General features: G+C 39.5%; 2 protein-coding genes across 5 annotated transcripts in view; both read left to right on the top strand.

Annotated features, from left to right (window-relative positions):
• The window catches only part of LOC139989142 (phospholipid-transporting ATPase VA), a 28,570-nt gene extending 22,564 nt beyond the window's left edge, over positions 1-6,006 (top strand). The window contains exons 5-18 of one of the 3 annotated variants that reach the window (XM_072007153.1): positions 512-787; positions 878-1,046; positions 1,196-1,549; positions 1,638-1,933; positions 2,083-2,250; positions 2,330-2,627; positions 2,740-3,172; positions 3,255-3,625; positions 3,704-3,991; positions 4,079-4,330; positions 4,413-4,517; positions 4,664-4,851; positions 4,939-5,103; positions 5,185-6,006. In XM_072007153.1, coding sequence (XP_071863254.1) covers positions 512-787; positions 878-1,046; positions 1,196-1,549; positions 1,638-1,933; positions 2,083-2,250; positions 2,330-2,627; positions 2,740-3,172; positions 3,255-3,625; positions 3,704-3,991; positions 4,079-4,330; positions 4,413-4,517; positions 4,664-4,851; positions 4,939-5,103; positions 5,185-5,227 — 3,406 coding nt within the window. In that variant the 3' untranslated portion in view covers positions 5,228-6,006. Of the gene's footprint in view, positions 1-511; positions 788-877; positions 1,047-1,195; positions 1,550-1,637; positions 1,934-2,082; positions 2,251-2,329; positions 2,628-2,739; positions 3,173-3,254; positions 3,626-3,703; positions 3,992-4,078; positions 4,331-4,412; positions 4,518-4,663; positions 4,852-4,938; positions 5,104-5,159 lie in introns of those variants that run through there. The other 2 variants (XM_072007154.1, XM_072007155.1) reach the window with 2 other exon arrangements.
• Positions 6,007-6,160: 154 nt separating this feature from the next.
• Positions 6,161-17,098, top strand: LOC139989144 (bestrophin-2a). Of its 2 annotated transcripts, XM_072007160.1 has the most exons (10): positions 6,161-8,845; positions 8,882-9,515; positions 12,186-12,506; positions 12,976-13,309; positions 13,410-13,631; positions 13,833-14,131; positions 14,223-14,252; positions 14,362-14,582; positions 14,684-14,951; positions 15,049-17,098. In XM_072007160.1, the coding sequence occupies exons 2-10, from the start codon at positions 9,445-9,447 to the stop codon at positions 15,392-15,394; spliced, it is 2,112 nt and encodes a 703-aa protein (XP_071863261.1). In that variant the 5' UTR covers positions 6,161-8,845; positions 8,882-9,444; the 3' UTR covers positions 15,395-17,098. The 2 variants fall into 2 exon arrangements, with proteins under 2 accessions (XP_071863261.1, XP_071863262.1); XM_072007161.1 differs by lacking the exon at positions 14,223-14,252.
• The last annotated feature ends 35 nt before the right edge of the window (positions 17,099-17,133 follow it).

The raw sequence follows: 17,133 nt of genomic DNA, 5'->3' as shown, positions 1-17,133 counted from the left end.
TGAATATAAAACAGCCGATACGTATCTTCTATAGGTAATTACCGCCTTTACGAAGTGCGTAACTGATTCCTGGCGATGTAAGACGAGAGTCTGCCTTAGAAATAACGTTATGAGCGAGAGTTCTATAAGAAAGAATATACGTATAACGCGTAAAATGAATATATACAGATAATAAATAGAGATTTGCGTGTTTAAAAATTAGAAAAATTTAGAATCGGAGAAGATTCTTTGAAGAAAGAAAGCAAAGTTATCTTCTTTCTTCGTCACCCGGTGGATCGTCGGTAGCCGCGTCGAGGTAATAGGAGATAATATTTTACATATATCAGGAAACATCGTGTTTTTCAAGAAAAGACCCCTAGTCTGCTTGGTCACGCGCAATTTAAGATAAAATTTCCGGTCTATAAAATCCGTAAAGCGAGAATTATGTAGCTGAAATTCTCTTTCATAAATGTCACTCCCCTCGTTGATTCGTCAGAGAATCGTTTCTGGAGAACACGTTTCACGATTGCAGCGAAGACGACAGGTATGCAAAGGTGGCGTGGAAAGACGTGAAGGTCGGTGACCTGGTTCACCTCTCGAATAACGAACTCGTACCGGCCGATGTTCTACTCCTGCGAAGCAGCGATCCTCAGGGCGTAGCGTACCTCGATACGTGCAATCTGGACGGTGAGACTAATCTGAAGGAACGACAGGTCGTCAGAGGATTCGTGGATCTGCAGGACACCTTTCAACCGGCCAAGTTTCGATCCGTGATCGAGGTCGATCAACCGAGCACTAGGATATATCGGTGAGCTATCTCTCGACGCTCGTTTCGTGGGCAAGTTAACAAAGGACATTGTAGTTTGAGATTGGCAAAAGTTCAACGTGAAAATTACAGGTTTCACGGTGCGGTGGTTCACCCGAACGGTGGTAGAGTACCTGTTTCTACGGAAAATCTTTTACTCAGGCAATGTTTATTGAAAAATACCGACTTCGTCGAAGGCATAGTGATATACGCTGGTCACGAGACGAAAGCGATGCTGAACAACGGCGGTCCTAGATATAAGGTAAGGATCCGTCGATCTTTGTGATCTATCTAAATATCTAATTCTAGATCGTTAAAAGATTCTATCGGATTCGTTGACCATGGTCACGTAACAAAACGTAACGAAGTTTGTGAAAGTATGTAAATGGAGAGAGGGCATTCTTTTTTCAGCGTTCACGATTGGAGAAACGGATGAACAGCGACGTTATATGGTGCGTGGTGATTCTAGTGGTATTATGCGTGATAGGCGCCATCGGTTGCCGAGTTTGGCTTTCCGATTTTTCCGATCAAACGCTCGTCCCATTCATTCCGATCGTTCAAGATCCAAATTACGAGAGTATGCTAACATTCTGGACGTTTGTTATCATTCTGCAAGTAATGATACCACTGAGCCTTTACGTCACTATCGAAATGGCGAAAGTGGGCCAGGTTTATCACATCGGACACGATATTGCCCTTTATGACGCGGAGACGGGACGCTCGGCTGAATGTCGCGCGCTCAATATCACGGAGGAATTAGGTCAGGTAAGCAAACTGATCGAGCTTGTGCGTGGTCTCGATAAGGAAACAGCTATTTGTTCTTTTTTCTTTTTTTTTTTTTTCTTTTCAACAGGTGCAGTACATATTCTCTGATAAAACTGGCACGCTCACGGAAAATAAAATGCTATTTAGGCGGTGCGTGGTGGGAGGACAGGATTATTCGCACGGCGGAGACGGTGAGAATTTGATACCTTCGTCGCGACTGAAGGAAGATCTTCTTATAGGTACATTTAGGCATCATCTACAAGAATTCCTAATCGTATTAGCGATATGTAATACCGTTGTGGTCAATTCTCAACCACATTATGACACCATGAACTCCAGCGGAGTGATCGAAGAACCGCAGAAGAATGGCGAAAAACGTGGAAGGTTTGTATATATTTTTCTTTCTGTTAACTCAGACATGTCTATCATCCGGAAGGATGACTGGACACTAGCGTGGAAAATATTGCTGAAAGAACTGAGGCATATCTAGGTTAATTACCTTGTTACAAATTATTTACCGTTTACCATTGCAGATATACAAGAATGATAGACAGAAGTTTAACTCCTTCGCCAATTATTCCTCTATCCGCGTTGTCTCATCCGACCAATAGTCTCGATGAAAATGTGTCATCGATCTCTTCGATAGTTGAAATAGAATCTGCGCTTCATAATTCTACCAAACTATCGAACAAATTATCAAGGTCACTATTTACTTTTTACCTATCTTCTAACGGTATCGTTTTATTGTATTCGCGTATGTTAACTTATAAGTATTTGCAGGCCAAAATTCCTCAATGTGACGTCAATACCAAGTTTAGGAATGGGATTGTTAGGCAGAAAATTGTCTCCAAACGGGCAACACAAGAGACGCAGTCCGCTGAGTCCCGTTATCGATGAGAGCGGCAAGAGTAGAGACGAATTGTTACCCGCGGCTGCAATTTACGAAGCGGAAAGTCCGGACGAGCTCGCTTTGGTGAATGCTGCGCGTGCTTATAACGTGAAACTTCTTAAACGAACGGCACGTAGCGCAATTGTTTCTTTGCCGGATAAGTCCATTCTTACTTTTGAAATTCTTCATGTGAGTTCTTTACGAATAAATTCTTTTTTCTATTCTTCTATCGATCGAAACAAATCGAAACAGATCTAAAAGTAATTTGTCTATGATACATCTATGGTACTCGGAATTGCAGGTTTTGCCGTTTGACTCCAACAGAAAGTGTATGTCTATTTTGGTACGGCACCCAATCACCAAAGAGCTAGTGCTGTACAGCAAGGGTGCTGATACAGCGATTCTATCGGCTCTGACTCCACAAGATGAAAATTCTATAACAACGATAAAAAATCGGCAGTATCTTCAATCATACGCGCGGCAAGGTCTTCGAACTTTGGTAGTGGCTAAAAAATCACTGACAACGCAAGAATACGATAACTGGCGCCAAATGCATTCCGAGGCAGAACTCGCGATGGAAAATCGCGAAATGCGCATTAAAGATTCATACGCGAATCTAGAATGCCATTTGACTTTACTAGGTGCTACAGGAATTGAAGATAAACTTCAAGCTGGAGTACCTGAAACTATGGGTACTCTTATGGCAGCAGGCATCGTAGTTTGGGTTTTAACAGGTATTCTTTACTGAATTTCAAGCAAATAAAATGACAGTTCTCGATTTAGAATGTATCGTTAATGAATATATTATATCGAAAGGAGACAAAACAGAAACCGCAGTTAATGTCGCGTACTCAGCACGCCTATTTTCTCCTGCGATGCAATTACTGTGGTTGCAAGCAAGATCCAAGTCTGTTGCTGAAACCTTAATTCGTGGATATTTAGAATCTGCACGCAAAGAAAGTACAGTTCAGGGAATGAATAACATTAGGGAAATGTTTAATCGTGATGCGGCAGAAAATGATGCGCATAGGATAGACAGTCCATGGCCGAAGCAACGTGCGCTCATTGTTGACGGCAAAACTTTAACCGTTATTCTTGATCCACGGTCAGGATTAACTCGATTGTTTCTCGAGTTAACGAAAACGTGTTCCAGCGTATTGGCCTGTAGAGCCACGCCTCTTCAGAAGGTACAAGAAATCTAATTTTTGTCTTCATTCTCGACTTTATAATTTATTGTTTGATGGACTTTCACGATACGGTTGCAGGCATATATCGTACGCATAGTGAAGGAACAGTTAGGAATGAGGACTTTGGCAATCGGTGATGGTGCCAATGACGTTAGCATGATTCAAACCGCAGACGTAGGAGTTGGTATCTCCGGACAAGAAGGTACACAAGCTGTCATGGCTGCAGACTTTGCCATTTCACGATTCTCAATGCTCAGCAGACTTCTTTTGCTGCATGGTCATTGGTGTTACGACCGCTTGTCTAGAATGATCTTATATTTCTTTTACGAGAACGCTACTATCGTTTTCGTCCTGTTTTGGTATCAGGTATAGTTTCTACTTCTACACATTCTACTTCATTTTTAATATTCTAGCTTTAATACCCGTATAAAAATGTCTTACCATTTTTTGTAGCTATACTGCGGATTTACTGGAGCAGTCATGATGGACCAAATTTATCTAATGCTCTACAATTTAATATTTACGTCTATGCCACCGCTTGTATTAGGCATATACGATCGAGTGGCTTCACCCGGTGTTTTGTTGTCTAACCCTCATCTGTACAAAAGAGGACGCCTTGGACTCGTATACCAGACATATACATTTTGGATAACCATTGCTGATGCTTTGTATCAAAGTATCGTTATTTTTTTTGTTAACGAGGGTGTTAGTATAGTAGTCTAAAAAAAAATGTAATATAGTATAAGTTAATACACCGACACGATTAAAAGGAAATTATTTCGTTTAGGTATACTATGATTCAACCGTCGACATTTGGGAGTTTGGAACAACCGTAATGACTTGTTCCGTTGTTATTATGTTGACCAATATTGCCATAGAAATTAGATCTTGGGTAAATAAAAGTTTTATTATATATATTATATAAGATATAAATATATAAGTATAGATTTAAATATTATATAATGTATTATATGATATACATTATAAACGTATATTACACTGGATAGTACATGCTATACGATGTGATTTCTTTTGCAGACGATCATTCATCTTTTCGCCGTAATGGGATCACTAGGAGTATTTTTCGGTTTCTGTTTAATTTATAACGTGGTTTGCGTTAATTGTATGGGTCTCCTATGTTCTTATTGGGTAATGGAAATGGCTATCATGAGATATACATACTGGCTTACAGTATTACTTACCTGTGTTCTAGCATTGATGCCTAAGTATGTCTTTGTATCTTACGTATTAACGGTCAATAAATATTCTAAAAATTGAATTATACATAACTTTTATTATTATTGTGTATTTAGGTTACTTTGTAGAACCATAAAATCGACGATAGCTCCCGATTTTATGCAAAGTGCCACGTTGAATGCACCATCAAAAAGTGGTAGCCATAGACAACGAATCGCCGAGAGAAGCGAAAATAGTTTCATTGCTGGTTGGTCACGATCAACACAACATGCTACTATAAGGTACATCGTGCTTTTTAGATTTAAGACATGAATTATGGATTATTTAAATTATACAGATTTCTTCGATTTTTTATGTTTCAGAACTGGGACTAAAGACGATACGTTGACAACTATCGTTGCATGACATATCTTGAAAATTCAAAGAAGACTGTCGGCACATTGTAAAAGAATAATTAAGGCTATTAACAGTGCTGTTTCGTCAAAATTATTAGGACAAAATCAACGTCCTTTGTCGCATTTCAAGCTGTACTGTTCCTAAGGATTGTAAAAACATTGTCAAGGAATGTATTATTAATTTTAATATGCATTTTTCTATCAGAAACATGCTGTACTTTATCGAAACTATATTAGTCATCGAAATCATCGTTCACGATCGTTTTCGTTATTCATCGAGTGGCCTTAAATCCAGACTGCTACTGTTTATTGCATTTTATGGCTGTGACTTTTAGGGACCAAAACTTTTAATCCAGTAGTAATATCAATGTCAATTGATCGAAAGGTTCATTCGGACTCATTTATACGCGCGTGTCCGAGTTGTACATGGTATCAATTAATAATTTATTCAGGTTGCAACTGTTCTCTTAGAAACGAATATAAAAGAGTCTATATTATAAGAATGTAAACAACAATTTAAATGTATATTATCTTCAATGAAGTTCATATTATATAAGTTACAAACTCGCGTCGATCATACGAGTGTGATGCATGTGAATTTTACACTCGTGATTCTAGTACTGTAATTTTAGAAGTGTATGTACGATTCGCCAGCATAGAGGTTCTATTAAACGTGTATAATGGATGTCATGACAACACCTTACCGTTCTTAACATAGTATTTTGATAAATGATTAAGAAAAATCTACGTGTACATAGCCATAACCAATAAAACTGCGTGTTCTATAAACCTTGTCGTTTCATTAATATCAGATCTTTCGTGTTTCCTAAAAATTTTTTTAACGCGAAACACGAGAATATTGTCACCTTCGTTTTTAGTTTCCAATTCATAGTTCTTTCATAATTTTGTTGATGACGTGTTTTAAATATTTAGTCAACTCCGATTGCTTCTGTAGCACTTTCAAACGTGACTATCATTTGGAACATCGAATAAACTCACCAGAGTTATGTATTTTCGCGAAATACGAATATTTTCATTAATTACCGGTCTTATTTCCAGAATAGTCATATTGTTCCTTTGCTTCGTCTTTACGTTATTTAATTTTTAGCGGGTTAAACGTAATTTCAGTAGAATGATTTTTCAACGGTTGATGAGCACCACTGGTCGATGCGGAAACACGAGGTATGATGGGGATAGAAACGAAAGGCGGGTGGTGCGGCACCGGGGGATTTTCTGGCGTGCTGCGGCAACGACTAGTCTCAGCCACATATTCAGTATTCTTTCTATAAAAGACAGGTAGAGTTTGCGTGTACGATACTCTTGGAGCTTGATTGGTCGCGATTGTGCCTAGTGCTCGGGAAACTCACGACCAGCTGTGCTTGGAATTCCGTAAAATGAATTTCGTTGTACGAAGCGTGCGCAGAGTAGAAGGGCAAAGTGGGGCGTAGGACGAGCTCAAGGATCTTTCGAGCCTCGCTCTGTTCCTTTGTCATGAAATTACGGCTTAACGCTCCAAGATACGGTACCCGAAATTTTTGACCTAAGCAGGTCTGCTACCGAATCTCTTCTGCGTTAGTTCAGTTTCAGCAAAGCGATGAAATGTTTCGTTTCAGTGTTACAAAGATCTCATGTTTTTAGAGTAGTCGACAGAGCGATTTTCAACTCACGTGATAAGGAGAAGGATCACTTTACATCAACAAAGAACATGCGAATTTCATGAAGATACAGTGAATTACGAATCTTTAAATTGTGATCGAATTAAAGAGATTATTTGTATCGTTATCGAATAATTTTTTTTACATTTCGGAGCAAAAATATTTATTTCCATCCGTGTGTGGTGCTGACACTGGTGATAATCCTGATCCTGTTCCGTGTTACCCGCTTGACAATGCATTGCGTGTAGATACAATAAACGAGCTACGTCAGAAACATTAATTCGTTGCACATGTATGTTCCATGCTTTCCCTTCTGCGTCATTCTGGTTTCTCCAGAATGACTATGCATACACGTGCTCGTTGCGTTTACAAGGACAAAATTAGAACCTTTCGAAGGTAGCGTCAAAAGTGGTGATCAACGTCACGCTTTTCACGGATGTACAAACGACCCGACACTTTCTAAATATATCGATCGCATGTACCAATTGACCTTTTATGCTCTAGTCGTAACAATTTTTCTATCGAACAGCCGAGTTTCGAAAAATTCTAGTGCAAACTTTGTAAAACAAAATTGTAAAAACCACGAAATACAGGCGAAACGATGGCCGTCAATACGGTATAACAAATTCATACGCAATATTGAAAAGATAACATTTATCAGTCTGTTACCATTAATCTAATAAAGGGGTGCTTGTAGAGGGACCTACTATAACCTTATCACGGTGTCGAGTGCAGACAGAATAAAGTCCCTATGTGATTCTGTGCGAGCGATATCGAAAGCACTTTAGACGAAACCCTAATGTCGAATACGAATACAATTAATTTTAGAGATAAAACTTATCGTAACATTGAGAAAGCAGTGGACATACTAAAAATAAGGGAAGTAACATTTTATGCTTCTATTCGAAGAAATTGTATACGAAGAATGTAAAGCAGGTCGGCGGCACGATAACAGACTACTTACCTATAACGCGATAACGATCCGTGTACAAGGTTACGAGTCAAGCTTACCATCGCGATTACTGCAACGTGCTGTTAACAAGGGACGGATAGAAAACGCATCTTGCGTAAAGCTTGTGAAATATAGAACGCGAATGAGTCATTGCACCGAGAACGGAAGTGAACAAAGGCTTGGTCATTTGGCATAGATCGTTAGTGGGGATCAGATTTAGAAAATAATATGGTGATCGAACGAATGCAATTGGATAGGAGGTGTGCCTCGGGTGTTTGAGAAAGATCGAAATGAACGGTTAAACTCGTCTATCGTGTACGAGTTCCGCGTGACTTTTTACTTGGAAAATGAGTGATGCGATGATCAAACATACCACATAGCGCGCGGTTCGTTCTTTGTGTACTATTGAATTTTTACCAAGTGATTTCTATATAGAGAAAGAGATAAGACTGTTATCAAAGACTGGTGTTATAAAATGTGTTCGTTTTTTAATACCAATAGGTTATCGATAACAAGCGTGGATTACCACTTTCATCGATATATCCGGCATTCTATGTTCACCTGTGGAACTCGCTAAGACGAAGACAAACCGTAGCGTTTCGGTATTACCCTCCAATCGGGCGGCTTTTCAAACGTATTGTCGGTGTTGTTGAGCGCGAACGTATACCGGAAACGACGTTCGAATTGTCAACGACTCGATGAAAGGAGCCAGTGAAGTGCCAGTGAATTATCGATAATACATACGACGACAAGCACCATTGTGTTAATAGCTTAAGGATAATAGTAGCTTTAAACGACTAGAGGTGTAACAACGAGGTATTTAATAGTCGTGTATCAACGATAACGCGTTACAGTAGGCTACTATACGAAATCATTTTACTTGTACAACGAAAATAATCATTTTTACGGAAGAAAGAAGGGGAACGAAAGCGCGGCGACTCGATACAGTGTCAACATAATTCGTAGGATTGCATCGACCATTTTTCTTTTCCTTCAAACGCCGGGTTTCGTGGTATTTGCCGTTTCTTCCTAACAGAGCGCACCGGTAGAGCAAGAGTAGCATGTGAGAAGTGAATCGAAAAGAAAACGAACGAAAGCGCGGTAAATTGAAAGTGTGTCGCGTAACTTACGAACTATCGTGTTAATCGTAAAAATATTTTGTAGCTCGTTAACTGATATCGCGATTACCGTCATCTCTTTCTAGTAGAGCGTACCGCGAAGACGTTGACGCGTCGAAGATTTCAAACGAAGAGCAATTTCATCGAGCAACGTCGTTTTCGGTGTCGTGCGATTGCAACGAATTACATAATCGATTGACGAAGAGAGAAAGAGACAGCAAGACACGCGTAAAACACATCGAGAATGACCTTCGCAGCCGTCTCGTTTGTCTGTCTATCGTCGAGGGAGAAGAACTCGGAGATAAAGTGGTACGCGATTTAATTAATAGCTTGCCGTAATCGTCAGACGGAAAAAAGGTGAAAGAAAAGGATGCGATACGCGTGCCAGGAGAGATGATTTTAGCGAGACAACGTTCTAGCGAGAATATCGGTGAGATCTTTTTCTAAAGGAACTGCAGTTGGTTATGCCGTGTTTCTCAGCACAGCAGGTGTATCGTGAGAGATGACAGTCACTTATACCGCCGAAGTCGCTACCTGCAGAGGTCTCGGTTGCTTCCTAAAATTACTCCTAAGGTAAGCGATTTAGGTTTAGCTCGTCCGTTCGGTCGACGCTATTGCATGCAGTTAAGAAGACCGTTGACAAGTTATATCGGTTGTAGTTTATTTTTACTTTGTCCTGTTTACGTTGTCAATTTTGACAGCGACGTTCCTTCTATTTAACTTTCATACGTTACCGTGATATTTTCTCTGGCTGAAAATGACTCCTGTCCATTCGACGCTCGATAAATAGTATACTATCGGTACTTGATAGATAAACGTAAGATTTTCAGATACAAAGGTGTAGCTTGTTAACGGATCGTAATCTTTCCCGACGATTCTTTTTGATTTTGCACGCGATTATTTATCGGCTATCGTGTTTGAATAATATTTTCAATTCTTCCGTCATAGCTTTCCGCGAAAAAACGCGTCACGTGTTCGTACGTGAAGGATATCAAGGAGAAGCGTAATCAAGGTCGTACACATCTCGACAATTCTACTTACGTACATATATCGACGAGACCCGCAGGAAGATCGTATCTTTCATTTTTCGCTACTTACGTTACACAGTTCGTACGCCATCGATTATTTCCCAGTGCCTAATGGATTATCATTCTTGTTCAATGAGAACCGTTTGTTTCGTTGATTCTAAGACACCTTGTATATAGAATATCGAGGAAGATTTATTCCATTTTTCACTTGACCCGTGGTCGTTGACCTTTCTATTATTATTTCAATTACGCTATATCCGTACTCGGATGCGGCGTTTCAACCGTTCGAAGCTCGTCACGTGCAAGCCATGCTTTAAATTACGCGCGTTACTCGTTTGCTCTTCGAAGAATGTAATATATTATATTTACAGTTACTCCATTGTCCGTCCGACGATACTATTTGTCCGAATCGTATTTGTCGTGACGCGAGATTGAACTTAACGTCCTACTAATCGAACTCTCGCTACTTACGAACGTGAGCCTTTATTTCGCAATTGAGTAAGAAACGAATTAATTATCGCGTCATCGCATAAATAGTGTCCTTAGCGGATGCTTTGTCGTCGGTGTCTCTTTCAACAACGGTGAAAATAACGTTAAATACAACGCAAAGTACAACCGATAAAGATTATTACGCGTAACTAATTTTATTCTCTACGTTTACTACGGGCTATTCTTTACGTTTAAAGCACGAGCAAATTTGAATTCTCGTTTTAAAGCTACCAATATTATGTGTATATATATGTATATAAACACGACGTTACTTGTAGACGTTCTGATGTTATTGAACTCCGGTTGTACGAGTTCTTTGTTTCCTGACGACACGAGATAAACAGATTTCCACTGTATCTTCCAATTTTCTTCCCCTTGAAAGATACGTTAGAACGTCGATCGTGCTATGGGAAAATCAACGCGAAAAAAATACTCGAGTAGTCTCGGTTTAGTCGCCTTTTGGTATTCATAGAGCGTCGTCCTACCTTATTCATTAGCGGAACGTTTATCGCGATAACAGATCTCTTACGACGATCCGACGACCTGTATAGACGTATTTAACGAAATGTTTCACGCTCAAGAATATTTCCGATTATGCATCATCGTCGAAAATAAGGTACAATTGCGTAGACTGTAAACTATATGTCTTTGAAGTCTGTAATAAGACCATAGTTCGTCAGAGAAATTCTACGAATCGATCCGCGTTTATTTCCTCCAGTTTAGTCGTTATCGGGTCACGTTATGTACAATTGCTTGCGAAACTGCTCAAACGCTCGTACAGATACGATTGCACGTTACACGAAACATCTTGAAAGTTCATTGATAATACGACGAGACCGAACTGTCGTGATTATATCGATGAATTTTCGAGAGAAGATCTGAAAATCGTGGCACACAATGCGAGAATCGAATCGATACATAGAAATTACATTTTTACGATATTTAGCGCAGGTAAGCGTATATTTATAGATCACGAACGTATCTAGACAGTCAATTATTCGTTCTGTTAATAATACTCGATATTCCCTGGAATTATATATACCTATAATTAACATTTACATATATTCGAGATAACTATCCATGTCGTGCTAATTTCTTTACTAAAAATATATTTTCGCATCAATTCCAAATTTTATCGATATAATCATCACGGACGTGTTTCATTACCGTGCTAATTTTCAGAGTGTTTCGTACAACGTATCCGTATATGCGTACGTGCAAGTTGTTTATGGTAAGTGTACAAATACTTTGGCGAGCAACTGTATTTCGAACATAATACGATCGCGTGTTCGCGTGTAAACGCTTTACTCACCACTAAGGCGCGAACAATGGAAAATTGTGCGAGACTTTATCGTCTAGGTATCAATTCTCAATCTCGAGGATGGGTGGATCGCGAAATTCCTTGGATCTCAACGCGCGGTACAGTCAAGATTCCTCGATATAAGAAAAACAGATCTCGTAATTCATCGTTGGAACGTACACGATGTATTCCGCGTTTAAACAGAGACCTGCAGGATAATGATCGTTGGACAATCCACTGAATTATCGCGATGGTTTCTCGGAACTAACTACACTAACAATCTTGAACAGATTCTATGACCTAAAATCACAGATATCGATTGTACTTTCACAGAAATTGAAAGTGCTTTCGAGAAGTGTGTTTTATTTTTTCTAATTAATCTGCGGCTATTAAAACTTCTTGCGTTACGTATGGTTTGTTTTCTAGATGGCGAGCAAGCGTATACAAGCTCGTCTGGTTGGACCTAGCTCTTTTCCTCTTCATATATTATTCGCTGTCGAGTATTTACCGGCTGATATTGGACGAAGAACAAAAGAAGATATTCGCGGCCATAGTAGCGTACTGCAACGCGTACAGCGATCTAATTCCGCTGTCTTTCGTCCTGGGCTTCTACGTCAGTATTGTTATGACCAGGTGGTGGAATCAATACATGGTGATACCGTGGCCAGACTCGATCGCGGTTTTCGTGTCAGCCACTATTCACGGCAACGACGAGAGAGGTCGACTAATGCGCCGAACTATCGTCAGGTACATAAAATACTGTGCAACAGTCTTTAGCCAATACGATATGGAAGAGACACGAAACGATTAAAAATCTGTCATAAGAAGAGAGAAAGTCGAAAATAGAAATAACTTGTATGGAATATTGAAAACAAAATGTCGAATATTGTAATTTAGTTTATTTAAAAATCGTACTGTCGAAAGAGCGAAAGACGTTCACATAAAATACTACCTCAAGATGACATCGATTTTTATATACATCCATAAAGAAACGAAAAATTTTCATTTGGTAAGTGAGGTAATAACTTTGCACAGTACCGTGCACGCTGCTCGTTACCGTGGCACGACAGAACGGTAAGAATCGATTCGATTAAAGTCAAGGAGAGAAGTAATCCAGTTGAACTGTCGTACCGGTATAAAAAGTATCTAATTTTCCTTGATACATATATATATATATATATGTATATATATAACAACTGCTTTTCTTTAATTTCAGGTACGTGTGCGTTTGCTTGACGCTAGTACTGGCGATGGTTTCGCCCCGTGTAAAGAAACGATTCCCCACGTTAGAGCACTTCGTGGAAGCGGGTTTGTTGCTGGAGAACGAGCTAGTCATATTCGAGAGTCTGAACACAAAGTTTCCTAAGCCCAGCAAGCATTGGTTACCGATAGTATGGGCGTCGAGTATCGTGACAAGAGCGAGGAAGGAGGGCCGGATTCGTGACGACTTCGCCGTGAAAACATTGATAGACGAGTTAAATAAGTTTCGCGGCCTCTGCGGTAGCCTCATGCACTATGATACTATTAGCGTTCCTTTGGTTTACACTCAGGTGAGCGCGTCCAACACGCACCAGAACCATGTACATTTAACATTCGTGCATCCATCGTACCAAGAATTTTAATTTCCTTTTCTGTTCGCGTATTCTGTAGGTAGTTACGTTAGCTGTGTATACGTACTTTTTAACAAGCGTGATGGGTCGGCAGTCGGTGACCGATGCATCGCCGAACATCGATATGTATTTTCCAGTATTCACAACGCTGCAATTCTTTTTTTATATGGGTTGGTTGAAAGTAGCCGAGACTTTGATTAATCCGTTCGGCGAGGACGACGATGATTTTGAAGTCAATTGGATAATCGACAGAAATTTGCAGGTATAATGTCTAATGAAAAAGACCACGTGTTCAATCTTTCCGAGATGGATTTTTTTCTTTCAACGATGAACCCAATTATACATATAATAGTATACGTTGTAACAGACGTTTTAAAATGTATAGTATGTATCGCGCTACTGTTAGCTTTATAAATGTTAATGTATCCTTTTCCATATTCTAATTCCATATGTATCGTAAAAGGTGAGCTACCTTATCGTCGATGAGATGCACCACGAGCATCCAGAATTAATCCGCGATCAATATTGGGACGAGATCTTCCCCGCGGAACTTCCGTACACGGCGGCAGCGCAGCCCTTCCGCGAGGAGCATCCGGAGCCATCCACGGCTAGAATTCAGTTATCCGCGGCGCAGCAAGAACTTCAACCATCTTCGGTCAGGATCGACGAAATGGCAGGGGACTATCAACAGAAGTTCCGCCCTGACATGGCCGACGACGCCGCGTCTGGTATACACTTCATAGCGACTGGGAAAATGTCAAGGTTGGTCTTGGAACGATGCTATTTTGTGAATGTTTTACTCCGCGCGATGCGGTTTTTTTTGTAAACGCTGATATGCCTAACGCTTAACCAGGAGCGCAACCGAGAGTGGTAAAATAGCGAGGTAATATTATTTGTTTAACGTCTATCTACTGTATAAGTTACGATATCGAGTGCTGAAAATATGCGAAGGTTATTGGGTTATGGAACCGGAAGTATATGTTTACTTGTAGAAGCGCTAGCAGAGTAAGCAATCGGGACCGTACCATGAGCGGAGGCTCCACTCCAAGCATCATCGGAGAATCTCTACCAAGAGTCAACAGCGTCACCAGCGTGCTGAAACGATTATTCAGTAAAGACGATAGACCAGACGGCGGTACATCAAGCGGGACTAAAACACCTGGAAGGCTTGCATCTTCTAGTTCGGCCGCTTCGTTACAAAATAGAGCCGTTGGTAAGTTCAGGTTTCAAATTTTCATAAAAATTCGAGCATATACGTATATGCGCGTTTCTCCGGCTAAACTATGTTTGACATGTACTGAAAATTTTAAATAGCAGGAGGAGGCTCGATGAGGATCGGAGTAATCAAGGAAGAAGCGGACGAACAGATGACGTTAACGTCGATGAAGTCGGAGAAGAGACCTCACGTGCAGAGTATATTTTCGCCGGGACCACCACCTCCGAGTGCTCCCGTCGCTGTTCCTGGTATGGAATACTCACGAAATGGAGAGATATTTTCGTGTAGCGCTCCTGTAACCGGCGGCGTGTTAAGGGGAAGTAACGGTGAGATCGTCAACGACAGGAGATACGGGTCTGATTCAAGGTTGATAATTTTCTTTCTAAACGAACCTTTTTCTATTTTTTTTTTTTTTTTCATATTGCAAAATGAAATCGAAACGATGAAATTATTCGGATTTTAGAGCGCAACGTACTTCGCAGTCAGCACGATCGAGCATTGCTTACGAACCAGCGGCCAGCTACATGGACAGCGTTGTGGATGATCTTATAAGCAGCGATAGTTCATCCGCTAGCGTTAACTCCGACGACGAATTTACAAAATTGAAGACAGAAAGAGAAAAGCAAAGGCGTGATAAGGTAGAACGAAGATTGGCTAGGAGCACCAGTGGCCGCAATAACTTAATCAGTGGAAATTCGAAAAGTTCCATAGACAATGAACATCTTCTGTTATCAGACATGGCGAATACTTCGCGTTTGTCTATGACGCAGGCAGATGATAGTAAAACGATCGAAACTGATCGTCTTTAGCGGAACTATTTATGGCTTTACTTCGAAGTCTAACTTTAATTGCGCAGGATATTCGAGGAGAACTTAAAAAGACATAATTGCACAAAAGATTTTTACAACGTTTAAATAGAGAGACTATCAGTCGTATGATCGGAGAAAGTACATGAATTTTGGATCCACTTTTACGACTAGCAAGGTTGATTCGCATGTTCAAAATTCAATTAAGATATTAGTGTATATAGGGATTTTTTATTAGAATGAGATTGAAGGAATAGAGGGAAATATTTGGTGATAAACGATCTGCGAGTTTGATCATAATAATTGGCCCTAATCTGTGAAAGTATGTAGGGGTAATGGAAACATTCCCATCATAAAACGGGAAAGCTATTCTAAATGATCATGTTTACATATATATATATAAAATGAACAAAGTTGCTGCGCTTGAATTGCTATTGCGATTTTGTGTATATCGTAAACATATTCCCAATTTCGCTGAAGCAAACGAGAGTTCATGTGCTGTATTTTTAGCGATTGGTATGAAGGAAGTCGATTGCTTTCTAATAAATATTACTTAAAGATCCAAAGATTACATACGTAAGTGCAAACATCGAAAGTTATTACCGCTGTATTTAACCAGTGGATTTGCTACGTGTACCGGTATACCTCTCACTTCAAATTTTACGTATCAAAGTTGACAATAATTATCGCGTCGTTGTCATCGATTTAAAGCATAATGATACAACAATTTTGTATATTTACGTTTAGTAAATGTTACGACGTAAATCATAGCTGCCTCATATGTAAAGAAGAAAACGTATAAAAAATAGAGTTAATGATTTAACTTTTAATTTGTAAATTAAGTAGTTGTTAATGTAAATACCGAGAAAACAGTTTCGATTCTATTCTTCTTGTTTTAAAACGTTTCGCAAACTGGTCGCTTGTACAAGAAGTTTCCGACAAAATTCCGAAGAAGAACCTTTGTACTCGGCGGATTTCGATTATTACGAAGATATTGAAAGTGCCTGTCTCGTGCCTATTCTTATACGATCAAAAATCGGTATTTAACACTTGTTTATCGTTAGATAGCTTACGGTTCTATTGCTTTGCATAATATGTGATCGATGTTACGCTCAAAGTTAGTGCTTTTGTACAGCAACGTGTTCGAGCACGCACATTCCAGAAATCAAAGAGATTTAAATTTTAAGAGAGAAAGTCGATGAAACGATCGTACGTCCATAGGATAAATTTAATTTGATATTTTTCTTATGTTCGTACGTACTTATAATATCGCACACATTTTGAACTTACTATACACACACACACACACACACACACAGATATATATATATACATGTGTGTGTATGTATAAAAAATAAGAAAAATGAAACTTTCTATAACTATTCATTAGGCGAAATTTCGAGTCTAGCCAGTATAGCAATAAATTTTGTATGTATTTAGAAGAATCAACAAGAAGTTAAAGTACGATTTGTGAATATCCTGTATATCGTGTAAATATGCGTGTACAAGAAGCTTATACGTAAGTTCACGCTCGAGAATGTGTCTTTCATTTTGGAATTACATTCCAGAACGCAAATAAATCTGATGGTGCTCATGGCTAAGCGTTTCGTTCAACAGTATTATGGTATCGAAGACGTACGTTCTTGGATTCTCACAGAAAGAGTTGATTTTTTTCTGAATAAAGAAAAGTAAATCACAAGCATCAAATGTATTTTCTTCATTTCACAACGCTCAGAGACAGT

This window comes from Bombus fervidus, chromosome 7 (assembly GCF_041682495.2).
Source record: "Bombus fervidus isolate BK054 chromosome 7, iyBomFerv1, whole genome shotgun sequence".
In the NCBI taxonomy this organism is placed as follows: Eukaryota; Metazoa; Arthropoda; class Insecta; order Hymenoptera; family Apidae; genus Bombus; species Bombus fervidus.
Note: the sequence above shows the minus strand (reverse complement) of the source record. Positions and strands in the feature narration are given on the sequence as shown.